At 38.5% G+C, this 24,997-nt stretch overlaps 2 protein-coding genes across 4 annotated transcripts in view; one reads left to right on the forward strand and one right to left on the reverse strand.

Moving 5' to 3' along the window:
• The window catches only part of LOC103664616 (sperm-associated acrosin inhibitor-like), a 124,080-nt gene that overhangs the window by 51,663 nt on the left and 47,420 nt on the right, over positions 1 to 24,997 (forward strand). The window lies entirely within an intron of this gene.
• On the reverse strand, positions 1,543 to 4,086 carry SPINK7 (serine peptidase inhibitor Kazal type 7). Its single transcript, XM_040630620.1, has 2 exons — positions 3,367 to 4,086; positions 1,543 to 1,782 (listed from the first exon to the last, which is right to left on the reverse strand). Exons 1-2 carry the CDS (start codon positions 3,445 to 3,447, stop codon positions 1,654 to 1,656), a joined length of 210 nt encoding a protein of 69 aa, XP_040486554.1. The 5' UTR covers positions 3,448 to 4,086; the 3' UTR covers positions 1,543 to 1,653.

A 24,997-nucleotide genomic window follows, 5' to 3' on the forward strand; every position in this document is an offset into this window, starting at 1 on the left:
GGAGATTCTTTTATTGAGGTACAAAAAGAAGCCAGGAAGTCAGTGAGGCATGAGTTTGAGGAAGACCACAACAACTTTCTCCACCCAACAGAGATGACTCCGAATCTGTCTCTGCCCCTACCCAGAGCACAGGCCAAGATGAGGGAAAAGGCAGTCAGAGCTGGGGATGATGACGATGATGGTGAAGATATCATCACTCTGTACCCATGTCTGTGGAGAAGTTAACAACTTCCTTCATGAAGTAGCTGAACTTTTCCATTATTTTTCCTATGAGAAAACACAAAACAAGATTCGTTAAACAAGAGGCAATGTTATGTAATGTCAGAGCCAAAAGGAACTATAGAAATTATGAGGCAGAGCTTAATGTTATAGATGAAGAAACTGAATCCCTGAAAAGGAAGGTCCTTGCCACAGGCAGTTTCTGACAGAGACAGAAGTAGAGTCTCTCTAGTTCGGTGATACTTCCACCCCCCCACTGATCAGTGGGATCCCTCCACTGATTCCAGAACCTGGGCCCATAAACCAAAATCTTACAGTAATACAGGAGGAGGACTTCTGGCATGGAAAGCTGAAGTGGCCTGCCAACAAGGTGGCCTGCCAACAAGGCCTGTGATGAAGCTGGGTCCTGCGTTAGTGAGAACTGCCACTACATGTCCACTTCAGTGTCCTTGAACACAAGCCAGCTTCTAGGCCAAGGGCCCAATGTGTGTGCCTGTTAGAGAATCTTCCCTTTTGTGAATGTTCCCTATTCCTGAATAGAAATAAAGATGCAGACATATCCTTCTGAGCGCAGGCCCTAAACTGATATTCTAACTTGTGTAGATAATCACAAGATGAAAAATACAGGATCGAAGATAGGTAGCCAATATCCAGTGGTCTAAAGGAGACTTAACAATGAACAAAGTGGACTTGGGGTGTAAGGTAATAAATGCTAAGGTGCCTGTTCTACATTAAAGAAGTGACAACTACCTAGTGATATTGCCTTCAAAAATACGGCACAGACCAAACAAAAATACCTAAGCAAAACATGCCCGTGGGACCCAGGTCCAAGCACTGACAGCTTGCATCCCCCTCTTTTAGATGATAGAAAAAAATTTTGTGCTAGCCTTCTTCCCCTCTTCCCTCTTAAGGCTACAGTTACTTAGAGCCACTAGGAATTTGAGAAGGATAAAGGCTCTCTAGCCACAGTTTGTCTAAGAATCAAGCAGTATGGCTACAAGTCTCTTAGAAATCATGTAGGATAGTGGCTTTCAATGATTATTTAGTATGGGGTTCAAGACCTTTTCTTCTAACAAGATACTGTGTAGAACTCCATTGCCTAAAATAGCTGAACTTGGGGTTGGAGATCACCCCCAAATGATCCCCTTAGCCCCTTGGTGACTCCTGACCTGCCTCTATAGAACCTCTGGGCTCCTGGTCTTACTGGACCCCCTCAGTTGAGACAGGGATTGGCAGGTGGGTGATGGATGGAACTAGTTCAAGCTGGCAGAGCAGGTGGCCCAAACCTAGCCTGACTGTGAGACAGTTTTCTCTCTCTACCAGCTGCTTCCAGGTGGAATAAGCACAGCTTACGGAGAGTGACACAGGCTCATAGAGGAGAGGTTTGCAGTGCAGGACACTGGCCGCAACTTCTTTTTGCTTCCCGCAAGGTACTCACAAGTTCTCAATGCATAGGTGGCACTCATTCCCATACGTGATGTAGTCAGAACCACAAACGGGCAGGTATGTGATGGGGCAGGGGATGGCCACCACTGGGTACTTCTTGTAAATGCTGCAGTCCACCTGCGACAGACACAAGAAAATATCCTAGGCTATGCTGGCTATGTTGGGCAGGAAGCAAAATACCATCCTAGGAGTCCCAGATCAGATATTCTGTAGCTAATTCTATTAATAATATTATCACCATGACAAATACTAGTATTGCTATCCCCACCTCTGTTACTACTGCATACTTTGTTAATAATTCCTGAGCATTTCCATGCTAGACATTAAGTTTAAATCATACATGAATTTTCTTTGTTTAATCTTCATAACAACTGAATAGGGTAGGTTCTACTATTACACCTCTTTATAGATGGGGGAAATTAAGGCTTAAAAACAGAGAACTTGCATAATGTAAAAGCTAGTCAGTGATGGGGTTGGGATTCAAATCTAGAGCCTGTGCTATTAACCACGGTAACTGTGTCCTGCCTCTCACATGTTGTCCTTCCCATGAAGACTTTACCAACCTCTCAGCTGGAAGTCATCTCTCTCTCCTTTAACTTGGGATTTTTTTTTTTTTTTTTTTTTTTTTTTTTTTTTTTTTGCAGTCTATGGTTAGTAACATGTATGTCATTTGTCTTCAACGCCTTCTGGAAAGCAGAGGAGATTTTTTAATCTGTGCCCACCTTCTCCTTTGCCCCCTCCCCAAACACCCTGAATTAATTCTACGTATATATTTCAAAAACATTTGTTGACTAAATGTCAGTCAATAGGAGTTGAAATTAAAGTGTAATTCAATATACTCACTGTTGTTAAAGGTAGACTAGCAGCTTCTGAAAGAGAGTTACAGATGGAAATGTTAAAAATAAAGCAAAGTCTTGAAGTCTCATTAATTAATGTTAATTTGGGCCTATGGATTGAGATTCTGCATTTGCTCCGGTGACGAATCTCAGCACACAGTCTGTTCTTATATAAAACTCCAGCTGTTTGCTGAAGAAGCCAAATGGCCAATAAGGTAAGCCCTTTATTCAGGCAGGAGAATTGACCAGTTTCCTCCCTTTATCGACCATGGGGCATTTTCTGGAACTTATTATGTCTTTGATAATGATTCAAAGTCAGATAGCAATAGAAAGTATTGCAGTCACTCCTCCTAGGAGCCTGAAGTGCTGCCATCTTTGATATTCTCCCCTCTGAACTGATATAAAGAAATGTAATGGAATGTTCTTAAGGTGTTAGAATCTTTATTTATTTAAATAATTTCAGGATGTAAAAGTCTAATTGTTGATTCCGAGGTTTTGGAGAATTGTGTTTTATTTCGATCCTCCTGGATGGATTTGGACAGACATCCAAGTTTTTCTGTGTCATTGCACTGAGGAATAGTATCTAATAACACCAACTACTTCCAGTGGCCTTATGGAATGGTAGAATTATGAAGAAATTAGTTCTTTTTTTTCTACGGCTCCACGGATGAAAATAAAAATCCTTGAAAGGGAAAACACTGGACCCAACCCTCCCCAACACCTGTTGGTACATAAGACTCTCCCTTCCCAGGCCAGGGCTGTTTGTATTATAAGCCAGTACACTTTAAATCCGCATGACCAGACATTTCCCTCCAACACTGAGAAGGGGTTATTTGGGAAGACAAGCTTAATGGTTGCACAGGGCACTCTGTGCCCTTAACTCACCCAAGTTGCTGAAGAAATGAGTCATTGTGCAGAGCAGAAGGAGCCCCCCGATGATCTTCATGGTGGAAACGGCTGTGGTGCAGAGGCTGTCAGGGCTGTCACACCAGCTATATCAGCCATACCCTAGGAAAGGGGTCAGGTTTATATGCCAGTGCTTGGTTTCTCCACCTTTCCCGTGAGATCATCCAGAGTCAGTATTGGCTCTGAGAGGCTCTCAAAACACAATGTCACACCCTGGGTGGTGTTGCGGTTCCTGTCACATAATTGCTACTTATTATCTGACCAAGAAATTGATTATTTGAGGTGAGAGGTATTTTCCTGCCTGCACCAGAGGTGGGGACTGTTATTTAGAATTCTCAACTTCAAGTAGTGGAAGAAATTAACTATAGGCTGTTTGGCCTAGTTATGAAATAAGTAAAAAACGTCAAATTTTTTTTCACCAAATAAAGAATATTCGATTCAGATTAGACAGATCACACTTAGGTTTATATTCTGCCTCCTGGGGAAATACTGTTCATTTTTGAAGCAAGGAACATAGGAAGCAAGCTGGGACCTGGTGGGAGGAAAAGTGACCTTAGCATTTATGAGACTTGGAGAAGTGCATTGACATTTTCTAGCTGTGTGACCTTGGGTGAGTCATTTATGTGCCAACAGCCTGTATCAGTCAGAGAGACTGGATTATGCTATGCTAACATATAACCTCAAGATTTCTGTGACTTAATGTATGTTTATTTTTTACTCAAGCTATCCACATACAGTTGTCAGCAGATGGTGCCATATTGCCTTCAGTGGATCCCAAGCGGGCTGAGTAGTTTTGGAATATCGTTCATTGTCAAGGTGGAGTGAAGATGTGCCCTTGGAGATTTCCATTTTCAGCAATTATATATTCCCCTTAGAAATGACACTACTTTTCCCTCACCATCAAGTGACCTGGCTCAATCACAGAGGTTACAGTATGATCTTATCTTCTCCCTTGAGGACCTGAAGGATGAGAACTGGAAAATAGTTGTCAAACAGTACAGAGACCACCCCACAGCCTTAGTTTCATGCCCTGTCAACTGGGACCTACTGCTAACCACAATAGAATTTACAGAACTGGAGTCACCTATATGAAAGTCTGTTCTAAAATGCAGTGCGTGTCATTGTCATTGTGATTGTAATTATTATTAATGATCAGTGAAAAGTTTCTGCTATGGGTTGCTGACATTAGATTGTAAACTGGATTTTCCAAACACAATTGTCCAATTAGCTGTTTTTCGTCTGTTGGGCTGGAGGGCATATATATGAAAACCTGAAGGAAGGCAGTGGTCTCTCTTCCACCAGTCTTTTGTTTGGTGGGTTTATTTCAGTACATTCTAAAACACAACATCTGCAAGGAAAATAAACTAATAATAAATGACATGGCATGGCTCCCTAAAATTTTGACTTTTACGTCTGTTTGGGAAGGAATATAATGTAGTAGTTAATATAGGCATTGAGTCCAGAGAGTTTTATTTGGACTCTTGCTTTTAATAATTGTTGACTGTATGACTTTAAGTACACAGGTTAAGCTCTGGATGCTTTTGATTTCCTCATCTGTAGCATAGAAATAATATTTACCTCCCAAAATGGCTTTGAGTATTGAAGATAGATAGATAGATGATAGATAGATAGATAGATAGATAGATAGATAGATAGATAGATAGATACACACATATACTCGTGTGTGTGTGTGTGTGTGTGTGTGTGTGTGTGTGTGTATCAGAGTGCCAAGATCATAATTAGAGCTTCATACATGGTAACTAGAATATGGAATGTGATCTTCAGGACAACTCATTGAGGAAGGAATTTTTATTACCCTAATTTTACCAGTGAGTAAGTTGAGACTCAGAGGATTTAAGTAATCTTCACAAGATCATGATACTAATTAATGGGGGAGACTATGTTGAGTTCAGTAATGGAAAAAAAGAGAAGTGAATGCCATAATAAAGAGAGTTCATTATAAGTTTTATTGTTTGCTATGATAGTTTGAAGACAATGAATACTGAGAAAAAGACATTATATTTTAAGAAGAGGTGTCTTTGTTGCAGTTTGAAATGCATTTAGCAAAGAGGAATGGGAAAGGGCTCAAAGGGAGAGTAGGATGAAGTAGTGAATAACATTCTAATTTTTTTCAGATATTTGTTAGTCAAAGAGAGGAGGGGAATGCTAAGCCTTCAGCAAGGTCTAGAATAGATCAAACCTGTCTTACAGCCAAAGGGAAGAAGAAGGAATTTAAGATGCATGGTGGATGGGGGCTAATTATAGCATTATAGGAAACTGTAACTGGAAGAAAACTAACTTTCTGAAGATCACATGATTATATCTATCTATCTATCTGTCTATCTATCTATCTATCTATCTATATCATCTGTCTGTCTATCTGTCTATCCATCTACACATATATATGATCTCATTCAATACTCAGAGCCACTCCGGGAGGAAATATTGTTTCTGTGTTACAGATGAGGAAATTAAAACATCCAGAGCTTAACCTGTATCCTTAAAGTTGCACAGTCAACATTGTAAGGTTGGTTCTGGCTGTTAAGTTCTGGGGTTGCCTTTTGTGATAGAAAAATCGAGTTGGTCTGGAAGCTGGAGAAGGTTGGAGAGGCTTGGTACAGACATCAGTGGAAGAATGTCAGATAGTCAACAATGGATATGAAAATTAATGGCCAGTAGACAAAATTAGCACTAGATTTTTTCAGGTTCAGTCAGTACCATGCTGAATATTTCTCCCCAAATATATTATGACATTGAGTAAGAAATGAAAAAAAAAAAAGTGACTTTCTGGATAGGGAGTGTGTACATCAGAGACTGGAGGGGAGCCATAAAGAGGGCCGTAGGCTCAGAGAAGAGTCTAGTGTTCGAGAAGTTTCTGATAGACTATGCAAGGTGTGAGTAGTTAAGAGTTTCGAAGTCAAAATTCAGAATACATGTGGACTTAGTAGTAGTAGTAGGTTTGGGGAGTATGAACAATTGTTTATGGAGGCTATGGCTAATAGGCAAAATGTAGGATTAATTTCTCGGGGGGGGCGCTGAGATGATAATCCTCGGGGGTGTATCCAAATATAAAGCAGATAAAAGATTGGTGGAAATGAAGTTCTTTGGATTTAAAAAGGTGAGGAAAAGCAAGGTCAAATGATCAGGCATGGGTTGCTTTAGGTCTGGGCAGCTGTTTACATAGAAATTTTTAAGTTGCTCAGTGAGCCAAGGATTATAGAGGGAGGATCCTTTGCAGGTGAAAGGTGAAGATTGAGCAGACAAAAAGTCATCCATTTAAGCTGGGGGCAGTGTCTTTATTCCTCCTAGGCTTGCTGCAAGGGGTGGTGGTGGTGGTGGTGGGAACTTGAGGCCTTGTCAGATTATGACATGGCTCCATCCTAGGGAAGGCAGAGTAGAAAAACGGGGAAAAACAAAAATGAAATGAGAGAAAAATTTGAGAGTATTAGGGATTTCTTCCCCAATGGATTTAAGGTGCCACAGGGAACAGAAAGGTGACCCGTCAGAAGGTGAGAGATGGGTGATAGAATTAAATTGGTGCAGGACCTGATTAAAGAGTTCTGGGTCAGTTAGCTGGAGGGAAATAAGGAAGCCAGCACCACGGCTGGGCAGTAATCCAGGTTTAAGATAATGGCTGTAAGAAGGGAAAGGTACAATAAGAAAATTAACCATATATTATGCACTTATTATGAGCTGGAATTGTGCTACATTTCATGTGTGCGTTATCTCATTAAAGATTTAAAATAATCTCATGAGATTGGTGAGGTTATTTGTCCTGCTATTTAGCTGAGGTAACAGGGACTGAGGGAAATGGATAGTTTAAGGTTAAAAGCCAATGCTTTTTAATCGCTCTGGTGTATTGCCTTTAAATCTAAAATCTAAGAGATTTGAAGACACATTGGAAATTGGAATAATAGGAGTAAAACTGGTCAGCTCAGAGCAGTGAGGAAGGACAGCTGATGTTTTAAATGAGCTGAACACTGGATCGGTGCGTGTTGCCTTTTTATGTGCGAGGGTCATCTGGAAAGAAGGAGGGTCCCAGTGGGGAGAGAGGGTGATCTAGAGTCAGGGGACAAGTGTCCCTTCCCCACCCCTCCACCCTCATCTATCTGAGACACAGTGCTGTGACAGTCCTTTTTCTACATCGTGCTACTTCTCCCACATTTAGTGAGATTGACCTAGATTGGTGCTTCAGGTTTTCAAGTTAAAAACCCTTCCTTGAAACGCTAAGATGTACAAATGATAAATAAGTCTGAGGATTGGAGGTGGGTGAGAAGAAGTTGGAATTCCTATTTAATTCTGTATTTTCCTCCTAATTGCTGTATCAGCCCATTCCCCAACCCCCTGGGTTCCTTCCTTCTTGGCATCCATCACACACTCCATCCAACACCCTCAAGGCCTTCTTGTGATAATTTTAAAATCATGTCCTAGATTTGGGTGGACTAGCTCTTGCCTTGTTTGTCCTCCTCTCCCTTCCCTGTGTGGCTCCTTCACATTCTAGCTCCTTTTCTTCTTCTTCCTTTCCTTTTCCCTCGCCTCCTCCTCTTCCTTCTCCTCTTCCTCCCCCTCCTCCTACTCTTCCCCTCCTCCTCCCACTTCTTCTTCTCCTTCTTCTCCTTCCCTTCCTCCTTCTCCCTCCCCTTCCTCCTCCTTCTTCTCCTTCTCCTTCTTCTCCTCTTCCCCCTCCTCCTCCTTCTCCTCCTCCTCCTTCTTCTTCTTCTTCTTCTTCTTCTTCTTCTTCTTCTTCTTCTTCTTCAATGTAGTGCTCACTGTGTTCATGCCCTTTTGTCTACTGGGACACAATGACCTAGAGATCTGGATATTTGCATTTTGATCTTGTGTCTGGCAGGACTTGCTCCTTGCTCTTCTTGGGAACGAGGAGTTAGCACATCCAGGGATCCTATGCTTTGATTCTCTTTAATTTTCTTCAAATTGTTGAGGCCAAATAGTTTCAATTATGGGACAAGAGGTTGTAAATGAAGGGTAACAACTCTTTTTCCTGTTGGTTCATTTTGCTCCTATGTGACCTCACAGTATCTGGATTTAGATTTTACACATACACAGACAGCTTCTAGCTCCTATTGGTAAAATCATGTCTATTGTGCTCCGTGCTGAAGGGAACACTGTTTCTTTTGGGAGGATCCACAATACACTTTATTTTACTAAAGGCTCCATTAAATGTTCTGCAATACTTTAACTCAATTCTCTCCAAACTTAATTTGCCATAGTTTACTTATTATTTTACAAACATTAAACAACATCTAAAGAGATGTTAGTGTTTTCTTTAACACTGAGAACTAAGGATTTACTCCAATTTCCTATAAGTTGATGATGTCCAATATAAAGGTTTGTTACCAAGGAAGATCACTGAATTTTTGGTCTGTTTGGCCTGCTCAGCAGTTCCTCATCATATTGAACAGAACTCCATTTCTAAAGAAAGCCTTCTATATGGCTTTCTAGTTCTCCACAGTGGAGACCAATAGAATAAGTCTGCTCTCTCTTTCTGAGTCTATTCCTTCAGATTTGCAAAGGCAGCTCCGGAGGGTCTATTCAAAGTCCTTTCTCTTCAGATGATATAGATCAGCTTCTTTAATATTTCTAATACAGTATATAATCCCTTAGGTTCTTTAGACCCTGACATATTAATACAACATTACTTAATAACAGTGAAACACAAGTCATAATCAACCTCGCCATTTCCCTTTGCTATTCTGGTCAGTGTTATCCTCTCTGGAGATACAGAGAGAAATGAGGTAGACAAAAATCCTACTTCCTAGAACTTCCTTTCTTGTAGAGTAAAAAAAGGAAAATAATAACAAAAATAGTAAGATGATTTCATATTTTTACAAGTATTTAAAAGAAATTGCATCATGATATTAGAATAGAGAAAAATGTGGAAATAAGGAACAAATTGCATTGGGTGATTAGAGAAGGCTTCTCAGAGCCTGAACGATGAGGACAGACACCTGAATGATGACAAGGAGCCATTCTGGAAGAGCCAGGGAATCAGTGGTGCAGAGAGAAGAGCTGGTGTGATGGCCATAGGCACGTCAAACTTTTGAGGGAGTCCACTTTCTGCTCTTCCAGGATTATATAAAATGGGTGCTTTTTCTTTAAAAGAGTCAACTTGTAAATCAGTTAGGCTCCAGCCCACGTCCTCTGTGATTAGGCTACTTGTTTTCCACTGAATTCTATGTGAGATTGGATTACAAAATTCTTTCAACTATTTTTTCTTTTTTAGATTGTCTTTTCTACATGTGTCTCTCTTATTATTATTTCCTATTATAAACTTTCCTCCTGGTGATTTCCATTAGAGTCTGTGTCCAGGAGTTTATGGTCTCAAGCATCCATTCAGTGTCTACTTACTGAACTCCTATTATATTCCTCTCTTGTTATTCTATGACCTTGTTTTATTCATTTTCATCATAGCGTTCGTTGTTACCTGTTATTTCCTGTTCCTTTATTCGCACACTATTCATCTCTCACCACCGGGGTGCAGGTTTCATAAGAAAAGATCTTGCCTGTCTTGTTTGTTTGCTTCTACTAGAACCTGGTATATAGAACATTGCAGAGTAAAAACTACTCCACAAATAAGTATCAAATGAACGAAAGAGTTGTTTTAAGATTCCGCATCATTAGTCAGCAGGTAGAGTAACAACAGAATTCATCCAGCATTGGGAAGAAATCATCTGGTTTGCATCAGTGAATTTAAAAAGAAACAAAGCATACCTCACTGGAACTTACACAAATTTCATCATTTTAGATTGAATTCAACTTCATTAAGAAGAGGAAACTGTGAAGTATTTAACACATTCTCCTCCACTTTGTTTCCCATATGACTCAGAATCTCCTTTAAGTTGGAATCACTGTTGTCTGAGTGAACAAGGGCTCCTTTGCAGAGCCCCCCTCAGTGGTGAAGCCAAGGGGATAAATGTACCCATGAGAGCTGAAAGAGCACCTCTGCCTGCTTCCCAGCTGCTCCCACCACTGCATCTATGCCAGGAACCCCGCAATCCCAGTAGTGCTCATAAATCTATAAAAAGATTTATCAGCTAAGTGAAAGTTTCTGTGAATTAGGGTTATTCGCACATAGTTCATGAGGAGTACTACCTAAACATAGCATGTCCAGATCAGATGGCCAGGCTAGAAAGAAATACATAACTATGTCCACATCTTGTTTCTCTTACCAAACTTACCTCACTTTGACTCTCCTGCCTGGAGGGCAATTAATTTCCATTCCTTAATTTTTATTTTGATGGAGTTACTGTTCTACTGCTCCATTTCTTTGGTGTGCCTTTTATTATTTTTGAAAATAGAGATTGAAAGATGAAATAATACAATAATATTAAGTTACACAAGACGGTCAAAATTAGCAAGAGAAGGTCTATATTTTATGACAATTTTTACTTTGAGAAAACAGACCTGAGACGATTTCCCACCTCCAAAGAGATCCACCCTGATGGATCCTACTGACCAAGGGCCCCTGGGGCAAGGAGAGAGGATGATGTAAGAGGACAAAGACCCTGTTGCCACCAGAACTGAGCTGTGTATTAGCTGGAAAGGGGATGGAGAAAGAAAGCAAAGCTGTGGGGACCTTTCTGGTTAAAGAACCGGTCAGATTAAGATAGAAGAGTGAGGCTGACATCTAGTGGCAGAAACAGGTAATGGTACAGAGCCCACTGAAGCCAAAGGCTGATCACTTTTTCACTTTTCATTTCCCCAGCCTCAAATATAATAATGGCTTCATGTCCCTGTACTAGACAAGATCTTTCAGTTATAAGTGACAGCTTCTAAGATGGATTAAGCAAAAAAGAAAAACGAATTTATTGACTGATGTAGTAGGAACAATGGAATGGAGTAAGAAAGGATTAAAAATGCTAAAACTAGGGGATCAAATGGTATCTACTCTTTGTCTCAAAAACATAACTATTCCCCTAGAAGTTCTTGGCTTTCCTCCCTCTTCTTAGCACATAAGCATTCTTTTTCCCTCTAATGAAGGTGAGCTTCATTTACGAGTGGAGGTTAAAGGTCTCAAACAGCTGTTTGTATGTGTGTGAAATGTTTTCTTAGGCTCATGTCTTCAGGTGAGATTAGTGGGGCAGGGTCAGATCTCAGGTGAGCCTGCACTTTGGGGTAAGTTTAATTCGGGGAGTGTCAGTAACACCACTTGATGATAGATCTTAGACGCAAGTAAAATGAAAGCTTATTTTAAACAATTAGCACACAGGGGTAAATACCACCTCTTTCATTATTATGTTTATTTGTAATAAATGTGTCAGTTGGTTCTCCATTAGTTTAATTCCTTTGTTTTCAGTTTTGTTCCAAATCTGGGTGTAGCATAGATGTGTTATTTATCATATGCCCTTAAATTACAAAAGAAATAATTTTCGCAATTAAGTAGTGAAACGAATAGCAAGTGTAGTATTCCGTTACTCCTTAGCCACATTTTCCATATTTATAAAATTTAATATGAGGACCAAATTCCCTAAAGAAAAGAGATTTACAAAAAGGTGATTAGTATCATAAGGAAAGTGGGTATTGCTTCACATTCTCTCATCTTCCAAATGTAGTCCTGAGAAAGGGAGCTGGTTTGCAATTCCCTTTATACCTGTCTTTTTCCCTGCCGATCAGCCCACATTCCTCCTCTATCTGGAATTATTATTCAAAATAGGGTTCTGTGAAGTTTTTCAACAGAGAATCTTTCATCTCCTAACTTATTCCCATTTCGATACCTTTCGATTCAACATAGCAATGCCAGATTTTTTTTTTACCAAGAAGTAAAAGATAACCATAAGAAGAGTGCTGTGCATAATAATTCACATAATTCACACTCTGCCCAAATTTTCACCAGGCTTACACTGCTCATAGACTACAGTCTATTCTCCTTACCCCTGGTATATTTTTCCCAGAAAGCTAGCCTCTGCTTAACCTTCCACCTTTACGTATTACTGTTCCCTAATACATAACATTTATTTCAACATATTTTTTCTCTTTATTATTTCCCTAAAGACACTGCACATTTTCTCAAGTCCAAATGCTCTCCCAAGCAGAGAGCCCTGTATAAATTGCCCATTCTATTTTATAAGTCTATTCAAGTTTTCTATTTCTTTCTGTTTCAGTTTTGGTAGTTTATATGTTTCTAGGCATTTATCCATTTCTCCAGATTGCCCAGTTTGTTGGCATATAATTTTTCATAATATTCTCATAATTGTTTGTATTTCTGTGGTGTTGGTTGTGATCTCTCCTCTCTCATTCATGATTTTATTTATTTGAGTCCTTTCTCTTTTCTTTTTGATAAGTCTGGTTAGGGGTTTATCAATCTAACGAATTCTTTCAAAGAACCAGCTCCTGATTTCATTGGTCTGTTCAACTGTTGATTTTTTGTTTGTTTGTTTCTATATCATTCATTTCTGCTCTAATCTGTATTATTTCCCTTCTGCTGGCTTTAGGCTTCATTTGTTGTTCTTTTTCTAGCTCTTTTAGGTGTAAGGTTAGGTTGTATATTTGAGACTTTTCTTATATCTTGGGGTAGGCCTGTATTGCTACATACTTCCCTCTTAAGGAACTGCTTTCGCTGCACCCCTAAGGTTTTAGACCATCATGTTTTCATTTTCATTTGTTTCCATGTATTTTTTTTTATTTCTTCTTTAGTTTCCTGGTTGGTCCATTCATTCCTTAGTAGGATGTTCTTTAACCTCCATGTGTGTGTGGTCTTTCCAAATTTTTTCTTGTGGTTGACTTCAAGTTTCATAGCGTGTGGTCGGAAAATATACATGGTATGTTCTCAATCTTTTTGTACTTGTTGAGGCCTGATTTGTGACCCAGTATCTGATCTATTCTGGAGAATGTTCCATGTGCACTTGAAAAGAATATGCATTCTGCTTCTTTAGGATGAAATGTTCTGAATATATCTGTTAAATCCATCTGGTCCAATGTGTCATTCTAAGCCATTGTTTCCTTACTGATTTTCTGCTTAGGTATCTGTCCATCGATGTAAGTGGGCTGTTAAAGTCCCCTACTATTATTGTATAATTATCAATGAGTTCCTTTATGCTTGTTATTCTTTTATATATTTGGGTGCTCCCAAAACGGGGGCATAGATATTTACAACTATTAGATCTTCTTGTTGGATAGACCCCTTTACTATGATATAGTGCCCTTCTTCATCTCTTGTTACAGTCTTTAGTTTAAAATCTAGTTTTTCTGATATAAGTATGGCTATTCCAGCTTTCCTTTGGAAGCTAAGAAGGCACTTCCAAGTGTCTTGCCTAATTAGCCCATGCCTGAGAAAGTGACAGCAGCTATTAGGAAGAAATGCTAATGTAATTTAATTATTCTACATAGTCTGGTGACAGTCATAAATTCTCATTCATCTTGCTTTGAAACTGATGGTAGATACTTGGTTAATTACCATTTTTTTCAGTTTCTGTTCTTTTCCTTTAAATGACATTTCAGTCATCCTCTGAATCTAGTGCTTGCTGTGCAGATGAGCACATATTTCCTTTATTGGACTAGCTTCTACGCCCAGTTTTCTTCAGGGCTCAGCAATAATATCCTTGTGGGTTGGAAACATGACACTGGAAGCCCATGAAGATTCTTTTCAAAGGAAGATGTGCATTAAAGAGTTAGCTCAACAGACTTGGGACACTCAAATTAGCTCCTGGGAAGTAACCATAAGCCCTTGGAATATCCCTCCTGGTAAGAGTGACTTTGTAACCTGAAGTTATAGGCCGTGCCCTATAGTTTATGCTCAAGTGAATGCCTGTCGTTGTTCACTGTGATCTTAAGCCACTCTGTATCAGTTTGACCTCTGAGAATGTGGGGTGGCTGGAGACTAAGTAGTTGTCAGTCATGCAGGTGCCACAAGCTTAGGTGACTAGCTTCTAATGAAAGGCCTGGGCACCAAGGCTTTTGTGAACTTCCCAAGTTGGCAAAACTTCAGTTGTGTTGTCACACATCATAGCTGGGAGAATTAAACACTGCCTGTGTGAGTCCACTGGGAAAGGTCGACTGGAAGCTTGTGACTGCTCTCTCCTGGACTTCATCCTATGAGCTTTCTGCCTTTGCTGATTTTACTCATATCCTTTCATTGTGATAAACTGCTACCATGTGTATTAACAGCTTTTCTAAGGTCTGTGAGTCCTGCTAGGAAATCATCAAACCTGAGGATAGTCTTGGGGATTCCCAACACAGAAGATCTAACAGGTCATGGAAGAGTTACTATCAAGACATAAGTCTGTTTGCGAAAACAATTTCAAATGGAGTTAAAATACATCACAAGGAATATTATTAATTTTTAATCTAAATTTCCTGTTGAACTTATTTGAAAGGCAAAGAAATGTATATCAACTGTCAGTTTCTATCTGTGTAAGACCACATAACCATTTTGTTATTCATGCGTATATCTATACCTATATCTATGTATGTATCTTTACCTGTATTGATATCTATATCTATTTATGTCTACCAAGCAATATTTATGGGCACTATTCATAGGCATGTCAATGTGATTTGTTAAAAATTTTTGAGTGATTTGAAGAAATGGATTTCTATTCATTGTTTGAATACAATCTGTAGATATCTATTAGCATGATTTTTGTACAATTCTGCCAAAACATCACATAAGCTTTTCTTTCTTTTTTTTGATGAGTCAACTTTGAATGCTAACTGAATTTTTTCAGAGAGACTTTTCTCTTTATACATAGTCTGTCCCCAGTCTTTTATGAACAATAGAGGTTATTTTAAATAAAAAGTCCCATCCATCAGCAAATCCAGTTCCTTGGCTAAGATTATTTGATATTTCTGTGAGGAAATATGGAGAAAAAAATAGTATTTTATTTTGAACTCACCACTGATCCACACAAAAAAAACACTCATTCTGGTAAGTGTGGCCATTTGTAGCACAAACATATGATGTCACATCTGGACACTGTGATGTATAAGAAGGATCCACTGAGTAGTACATTTTACATGGGGGCTGCAAATATCAAAAAAATGTCATATGAGTAACAATTGGTGGATTTTCCCCCATCTATTCCTGGCCTGTCACTTCCTACCCCTACAGAAATAATATCAAGTGTTTCTATTCAATTGATCTTTTTCAAGATTTTCTTCTGGGCTTTGGTGAGGCAGGTTTTTTGCTGACTGCAGTGTCAGAAAATGCAGTGACCCACCCATCATCTCTTAAAGTCATAAGCATTATAACACCCCCACTCAAATCCCAGATGTAAGTTTCCGTTTAAACTTGGAATCCCAATGCGATGAACTCATTCTAAGAACTTTGTGAGTAGAGATATTTATGAATTTGTGAACTTCTAGGGGAAGGGACTCAAATGTTATTGTTGAGAGTGAGGGTTCTGTATCGAGGCTGGGAATAATTCCTGTATTTACCACTATTTAACTTTATGACCTGGAGCAAGTGACAGGTGTTATTTCATTTAATGCTCAGAGATGTATTTTACTGTTATAATATTTGTGCTACATGAGATTAGATCTAAGTCTGGAAAGGTTATACATGCCCAAGGTCACATGGAAAACTTTTGTTCTACTTACCCCCATAAAGTTTTAGGTCTCTCATGTAAAGAGAGTGATCAGATTATCATCAGAATTCAGAACTGAGAAATTTAAATTTACCTTAGGCCATTTATTTATATCATGTGGCTTGAAGATTTCTGCAGACAGATAAAGTACATACACAATAGGTTAAAAGAAATCGTTCTTCATGGAATATGTTTTCACCCACTGAAATTACTAACTGAATAAAGAAATGTAATTTAATTACTTATTTGCACAAAAGTATACAAAATAACTTATAGAAACAGAATTTGTGGGTGGTGTTCTTTTGTTAACTACTTTATTCATTTATTCATTCTTTCCTTCATTTTCACAGTCCTGACTGTAAATGAAAAATTTATTTATAAATTTTCTAAGTCACTGAGAAAAGAGGTTGGAGGTGTAACTTGCAAACTATGTTATTTTCATTGTTACCTGATTTTTGTTGGCCTTAATTTCCTCTTCACTGCAGTTGGAATGAGTGTACATACTTTAAAGTTTTTTAAAATTAAATATGATTTAGTAAATAAAATATTAGGCTCATTCCTACCAAGATGCTGAACTAAAGAGGATACTATGAGTGATGATCAGAAACTTTAAGGGTTCTTTGGCTCTGGAGAGACTGACTGGTTCTAGGAAACTAGTTTGTGTGAGGATGCTGGTGTTGCCTGGGGATAGAGGGTGGCCAGCTGACTGTGGGAGAGGGAAATAAAAAAAGATTATCATAGCTCTGCTCTTCCTTATCTTTCACTGTAATATGATCTTTTAAATAATCTAGAAAATTCTTGCTTTCCAAAAGTTAGAATTTCCAAAGTTCAAAGAGAAAACTTGAATTATATTTTAAAATTTTTCCCAGAGGAGACAAGAAGCCTACCAACCTTTCCAAGAATAGACTGTGCCAATTGCACATATAATCTTTTAAAGAATAATTTTAAAAAATGGAATGCTTCTTTCTGATTCTAAAAGACCAGAATCTTTTAATGGTTAAAGTAGCTGGATATAGTGATGAAAAAAGAAAAATAAAGGCCTTCATCTAGTAGAAATAAAATAAAGTAAGAGTATATACTGCATACCATATATAAGAATAAACCTCAAATACAACATAAGAAATGAAACCTTGCAAAGATCAACTGAATTTCTCTTTAATCTTAGTGTAGGGAAGGCTTTCTGGTAGGTGAGGTGCTTTAGCATAGTTTTGATTAGCATTTTTTTTATAGTGAAGTTGAATTTCTTTTACAGATTTAAGAGCCGTTTCTGTATTTCGGGGGTATGTGTATGCGTGTGTGAATTGTATATGTATGCATTTTACTTATTTGGCAATTGGTTTTTATTTTTTCCCTCAATTTTAAGTATTCTTATATATTAGCTATATTAGTCCTTTGTCTGTGATTTGTGTTGCAGATATTTTCTTCCAGTTTATCAGGTATCTTTTACTTTAAGGAATTTGCCCTGAAGATACACCTCCAACAATACAAAATACATATGCATAAGATTATTGCAGCATTGTGTGTAGTTGCAAAATATTGGAAACAAACTACATGCCCATACATAGAAGACTGATTGAATAAACTTTGGTATACCTACCCAAGGAAGTTCTATGCCATTGCATAAAAGAATGAGGGAGATCCCTGTGAATTGATATGTTTTGATATCCTGAATTGATTTTCAGGATGTTTGTAAACTGAGAAAAGCAAGTGGCAAGCAGGTATCTATAGTATGCTATCTTTCATGTAAGAAAGTAGGAGAGTGACACAATGTGCACACATATGTTTCTATGTAACACAGGAAAGACAGAGATCAAGGAGGTCCATTCCATAAAGATGGCTGTGGGGTTGGAATAAAAGGAAAAGGGGTATGGAGGTAATGACACTTCTCTGAACCGAAACTCTTGCTCATTTTGTTTTATTTTCCTTGTGTTCAAAATAATTTTGAATTGCCCTTTGGATTTTTCTTGACCCATACATTATGTAGAAACATGCTATTTCATTTTCAAATTTTGGAGGGTTTTCCAGAGTAACTCCCTTTTCTAACAGTGATACCCGATTGATACTCTCTTTTCATTGTTCAAGCCTAACATTCCCCACTTAGTCACACATGATGACTTTTCTTTTCTACAACTAAAAGAATATCAGATGTTTCTCCCCCAAGACTTGTAAGTTTGCTTACCTGAAAAAACAGTATGTGCCAAAGTGGAGGAAGCCAGGAAAAATATGATCGTGTAGGAAAAGGCAGCCATTTAATCTAATCCAATGTCCTGCTCTGATGAGACCTGGGAAAAGGCTTGAGATAGTTTATTCCCAATCTTACACAGCTGGATTTCCAAGCTGTAGAGAACCCAATACCTTGAGGTATTGCATTCCTATAAACTTGACCATGATGGTCTCACATTGGCCTGATCCCAAGGCTTCAGTCCTGAGCGGGCCCTTCCACTCCAAAGAGGGAAAGTAAACTATTAAAAGAATTTTTTTTTCTGCCAGCAGCAGTGTATAATCCCAGTCCTGGTTGGAAGAGGAACTGGGCTCAGGGTTCTCATCAGGGCTGGCCCCAGGCATGTTCCTTTTACATAGGTTCCCCCTATAATCTATCATGTACACTGGAACGTTCATGTTAGTAAATATAAACACTCTAAGAATTTATTTTAAAAAATTTGAATAAACGGGGGACTGAGGACTCCTGCATTATCAGGGACCTGTCACTTTATAATGTGAGTCATTTGATTTCCTGAAATAGACCAGTTTCTTCAGTCCTTCATTTCCTAGCTAAGTGTCTTCTTGCAGACCACTTACACATGCTCCAATACAAAGAATGAATTGAAAATAGAATTGTTGGTCTTGGGTCATAAAAATTATGTATACCTTTCCTGATGCAAGAATCAGGATATATATCTAGTTCTAAATATAATTTTTATGATCCTTAGGTAGGTACACATAGTTTTATATATATCAGAGAGATCAGAGTTCAAATTCTAGCTTCAACACCTCCTATAAATGTGAGCCTTGGAAAAATTACGAACTTCAAAGCTTATTGAGGTGGTCAACTGATACTATTATAAGTAAAGACATAATCTATATTAAATTGCCAATTGCTTTAGCCAAACTCTTCTCTTGTAGGGATGGAAATACTAAGCCCCAGAGAGATGTTTTCCAAGTCATTTCCTCAACTTCTTCCTGTCCTACTCTGTCCATTCTGTCTCTTCTCCAAATTGTAGCTGGTGGGCATGCAGAGAAATAAAGGAGCACCCTATTAGCTGCTAGTGAATGTTTCCCTACTTTCATATGCAGAGGAAGCAGAAGGAGGATACTGGAGGAGAACAAACACAGGGAAAAACCTACTGACAGAGAAGAAATGCAGAGATCCCACCACTGATTTGAACTAAGGATGGAGGAGATGAAGAAATATTACCTGAATGAGTTCCTGCAGAATGTGAGCCTACTCTAGTCACCCTGAGGTCACAGCTAGCCTTGAGTAAAGTTGCTATCCTATCAATCTGTGGCCAGGGGCATGCTGAGCACAGGGAGCAGCCTCCTAGCTCAGTTGAGTGACCACTTACTTGGCATGAAATTACTCTAACGGCTGTTTCCTACTTTGATCCCTCTCTTGAACCACCTCCTCTGGTGTTTCATGTTCCAGCAGGCAGGGACAGAGCTGAAGGTTCCATTCTTGTGATTTCTGGTTGTGGATCATGAGAACAAGAAGGACCAGCATCCTAAATATTTGACCACATTTACAAAGGTTAATTGCCTACCACATTCCAGATGATCTGGTGAACTTTCTTGCCTAATTCAAGGCTGATTCACCCTTCTGGTCTCTTTCTGCCTCCTGAGGTCACTTAGTCCATCTGCTTCTCAGAAGGTTTACCTGTTTTATCTTTCTAAGACATGATTTCTGACGTCAGCCTGAGAAACTTGGGTACTGCAATCGATAATCTTTGTAATACTCAAGCCTCCCAGTTTCTCCACTTGTTTCACTCTACTTCAACACAGGAAAGCCTAAAAATGTGCCATTAACTGGAAAATTTCTATCACATAAACCTTAAACTTTCTGAAGTAGTTAGCATGCCTTTTGCTGCTTTGTCTTTTCTTCTCAACCTGAGTCCCATAGTTTGACATTTATATTTAACTTTTTGACATGGCCATACTCTTTTGACATCCTACCCTTTATTCTTCCCTCTTCCAAGCCAGAATAAACTCAACTTCCTATTTTCCTACTCCAGACCTCAGTTAGTCTTGGTTGGTCACCTAAACCTGCTAGACTCCTAAGAAAGCCTCTTATTTAATATCATGTTGCTAACTATGCCACCCATCTCCGTATCATCTCTTTTTTTTAATCCATTTTTTTCAACTATCTGACCATACCTCTCCTATATGACTTTGAATAGCAAAGTTCACCTCTTCTTTTTTTATTATTATTATGTTATACTTCACCTCTTCTTTATCAAGTAGGGAAGCTTCAGGATGAATCAACTCCACTTTTTTTGTCTTTGCCTTGTAATTCTGGAAATTTTATCATTTACCTTTCTATTTTTCTGCTTCTCTTCATATCAAATTATGAGGAATCTACACATTCATCCATCCCTTTCTTTCTGCCAGTACCTGGTTATGTGGTCTACATTCCTCATCACATTTATTTCTTATAATAATCCCATGCAGTTTATAGCATTGTGAGACTTGTATAAGAGGAAAAGAGACTGAAGCTTAGAAGAGTAAATTCATTTGCTGGAGCTAACTAGCTACTAATGAGTGGTAATGAAGTGACTAGCTACTAATGGTTAGAGATGGGATTCAAACACAGATGTGTTTAACTACAAAACCCATGTTCACTTACTTTCTCCATATTTTCTCTCATTTTAAAGTATGAATATTCCCTTTAATTTATCTATCAATCTTCTTAGACCAACACCATGAATGTCTTATGTGATACTTTATGCTTTTCTTGGCAGCATCTTTGATTTTCCCCTCTTTGTCCCTTCTTACAAAGCCAGTACTCTTAACCTCTCCATAATACTGCTTCCTAGGCAATCAGATTTATGCCCCATGAAGGAAAAGATCTTACTTGTACCCAGTATAAACCTTATAACTGCAGTACGTTGCAAGGATTTTTTTTAGCCACTTAGTAAGTATTCAGTAATATGTATACAAGGAAAAAAGGAAGGAATCTGTTCATTATTTTTGTGTGTTTTACTTTGTTCTCGATGTTCTTGAGAATGTGTTTTCCCAGATGTATTTTAGGGATATTGTGTCTAGTCCGCTAAGATGTAACCCTACTGGAATTTTGATTGGAGTCAGTAAATCTTTATAATGCAGTCTTTTCATACATGAGTGTGACATGCCTTCTTTTCAACTTGCAGGGGAAGTCTTCTACTTGCTCAATGTATAGGACTTCCTAAAATGCAATTTTTAAAACACAATCTGATCTTGTTGCCCTATTTGAATTTTCTATTGGCTCTTTCTTGGTTATATTATGAGGTTATTATTTATGGTAAAATTTGAATGTGAAGAAATTTGACATCTTATTTTGTATAATTGAAATCAACTTGTTCATGAATATCCAGATTCTATTGATAACAAACAAAATGTATCTTGGGGACCTGTGACTTTGGGAGCAGGAGATGGACCGAATGAAGGTTGAATGAAGTATGGATCCTAAGAAGAGTGAAGATAATGGAAGAAGATACTTAGATTTTCGGATCTGCTTAGCACTAGTGTCTCAACCTTCCTAGTGTTTGTAGAAGCAATTACTTTATAAATTAAATTAAGGTGAAAAGAGAAAACTGCCTACACCTTCCAACTAAAGACAGTTTTATCTGTTGAAGATTCAGAGGTCTTTGGCAATTAATTACCTATTGTTTCTGTGGAGCTCCATTTCCCTGGTTTTCAAAGGCTTAAGAGATCCTTTGTGTACCAGCATAATGTTATTTTTGCCAGATAGAAAAGGCACTAATATTAAGAAGATGATCTCCTGATCTTTGTAGGAAACTGTGACTGGTGAAGTCGGATTTCTTCACACATCTTTAAAAAAAAAAAAATAGAGCTTAATCTGGAGAGTACATAAAATTGCCCAACGCCCATGTCTGCAGTATAAGTGGAAAACAGACAATATTATCTACTTTGCATTCCATGCAATTGGGGGAATTACACTTCCAACACCAGCAGCATGGACACAAAAGATAGAAAGAAAGGTTACAGAAGACTTGAATAACACTATTTACCAACTTGACATAACTGAACTTCATAAAACAATACAGCTACTTGTGGATCTGTAGCAGGTGTACCTTCCCTATTTTTACCACTGAGTACAAATGAAATACATATAAAGTAAACATAAGAAGACAGTAAGGGGGAGAGAAAGCAGTTTGACTAGGGACCTGGGCACTTGAAGAATAATATGGTGGTGAGTTTCCTTGGTTTTCTTTTTGCTTCATGTATCCCAGACTTGGAGCTGAGGAAGACAGCAACCTGGAAACACCAGGAGGCACAGGCCAAAAAACAACTCTGACAAAAGCCTGTTCTCTCTAGCCAAAGGACCAAGAAAGGAGCACAAATGACTTTTTTTGCCTCAGAACATTATATCCAAGAAGCTATCATTCTCACCAGCCTGGGGTTGCAGCTGGGTTTCTTGCAGGATCTATTTCATAAATGGTGAAAAGCGTAGGCAAGCCATGGGTAGCCAGACCCTCCATAAGGCACTAATGACTTGTCAACATATGTCTCCCTTTTGGTTTAACTTGTAAGGTCGAGGCAACTGGGTGGCTCAGTTGGTTAAGCGTCTGCCTTTAGCTCAGGTCATGATCTCAGGGTCCTGGGATTGAGCCCCACATCAGGCTACCTGCTCAGTGGGGAGCCTGTTTTTCTCTCTCCCTCTGCTGTTCCCCCTACTTGTGTTCTCTCTCTCTCTCCCTCTCTTGCTCTGTCAAATAAATAAATAAAATCTAAAAATAAGTAAATAAATAACTTGTAGGGTCTTTTTCCTGATGGAACTAAGTAATGCATTCATCATTGCTATTTCTATGTAATATTGTCCTATAGGTCTGGTCATGTCATTGACATTAACCAGACACCACCAGGTAGTAAAAAGCACCAGAATTCCATTTGACTCTACCACTCCTTATTGATTACCCATTACATGCCAGGCTTTGTGCTCAGTCATAGAAATTTCCTGGTAGCCATTAAATTACTGCTCTCACGAATCTTAGAGTTTTATTAAAAGCAGGTGACAAGCAGAAATCCAGAAAAGTAGAAAGTCAGTCAGCTAGGAGATGTGGCAGTTGGTGAGGAAAACCTGAGTCATCTGTGGAACTAATATCAGAAGAAGAGAGAGAACCCGCCCAACATTAAGATAATTAAAAGAACAGAACACTTTATTCTCTTTGCCTGAATAAAAACTGGGGAAATCAAAGGCTCATGTCAAAGAACATAACTGAGTCCTTACCAAAATGGTCTTTTTATTCAAAGATATTTGGCCTTTTTAAAAATTTCTGGCAGGATTAAAATAGCATGCATGTTCTTGAAGCCTGAAAGAAAATAAACAATACTCTGCTTAATAATGTGATATGTCTTTAAGATGAGAACCTTGTGGTTAGAAGTTTTTAAAACTTCTTTATATGTTTTTTTCACATTATTTTTAATGCAACCCATAGTAAGAAATAAATTTTATATTACAACCAAAACACAAATACACATACATTTACATATCCGAAATATCACAAAATCCTAGTTACACTGTGTGCAATGCACTATGGTATTTTCTGTCATATTCTGTTTTCTTCCAGTATATTCCATTAAGATGCAGGCTGTAACCCACTTTGATATTGCAATGTATTTATGAATCAGAGCCTTTAGTGTAAAAGATATTGATTGAAACAGTGAGAATTAGTATAAGAATTAATACTTGATCTTGGCAGGTGTGTGTGTGTGTGTGTGTGTGTGTGTGTGTGTGTGAGCTCATTCCTGGCAAATAGGCAGCCCACACTGATTAGAATATTGAAAAGGAGAAATCCCCCAGTAAGACCACACCAGCTCTGAACTTCCTCCAACCTGTGGGATGTTAATGGTAGGTGGAGATTCCAAGCTGAGAAAAAAACTGACACTTTGAAAGATAAACCATAAATCAGAGGGAAGAGGAGCCAGGTTAAACAGTAGGCATAAATCCAGCCAATGTGATTCCCTGGTGCAGGATCTTCTGACTTTCTCTCTGAGGAAATTCATGTATATGCTATAGTTATAAGTTTTTCCTTCTATGTTGTATTTCCTTTTGAATAGTAAACCACTCTTTTATAAAGAAAAACATTTATCCATGTGCCTCCAAGTGTGATGGGTAACATGCAACGAAGCCAAAGGATGGCCTCATCGGATTCAACTTGAGTGGATAGTGGGGCAGCAGGGAAGCTGGAAAGGAGTGCTCTGTGCCAGCCAAATATCTGGGCAGAGATAATTGGTGAAGTGTGTGGCTATGGCAGCATGGGATGAAAATGACAGGAAAGGACAAACAACAATTTAGGAAAGAGTTGAGGCCAAAATATGTTTTTCTTCTCATTCTATGCTGGAGAAAAAAATGACCTTTGAAAGTTAAAGCAGCAAACACTTGGGCTACACAAGGCTGAACTTCAGTCTCAAGGAAAAGGGGTGCCTGGTAATGTCAGCAAAGCATGGATTCTACCCCAAGAAAACATAGTAAGAAATGAGCTATTGAATGGTATATAAAGTGGACCTTAAAGCAAATCAGGAGCACAGTTATCATAATCAGGAACCATAACCAGAGTGGGAGAATGTGCAAATCTGTCAAATTCGGAATCATCCAAACTGCACCCAGCATTTTTTCAGAATCCAAAACTAGGATCAGTCTGAGCCTCATAATCTGGAGCGGAGCTAAACTTAATTAAGGGGGTTCAACGTCTTAGCTAAGGGAAGAGAGCAGTTATTTGGGCGAGAATTGGGCAGTTGGGACAGTGATGATCAACAGAGTAAGTTCAAACCTTGAAAAGCTCTGACATTAAGCTGGGAGTCAAGAGAGCTGTAGGCCTATCTTGTGATCCAGAAGTT

The sequence above is a fragment of the Ursus maritimus genome, unplaced genomic scaffold (genome assembly GCF_017311325.1).
Source record: "Ursus maritimus isolate PB19 unplaced genomic scaffold, ASM1731132v1 scaffold_15, whole genome shotgun sequence".
Lineage (NCBI taxonomy): Eukaryota > Metazoa > Chordata > Mammalia > Carnivora > Ursidae > Ursus > Ursus maritimus.

Coding starts and splice junctions, on each gene's coding strand:
- SPINK7 (XM_040630620.1), bottom strand. CDS start 3,447: ATGAAGATCATCGGGGGGCTCCTTCTGCTCTGCACAATGACTCATTTC. Junction 1,783..3,366: donor GTGAGTTAAGGGCACAGAGT/GCCCTGTGCAAC, acceptor TGTCTGTCGCAG/GTGGACTGCAGCATTTACAA.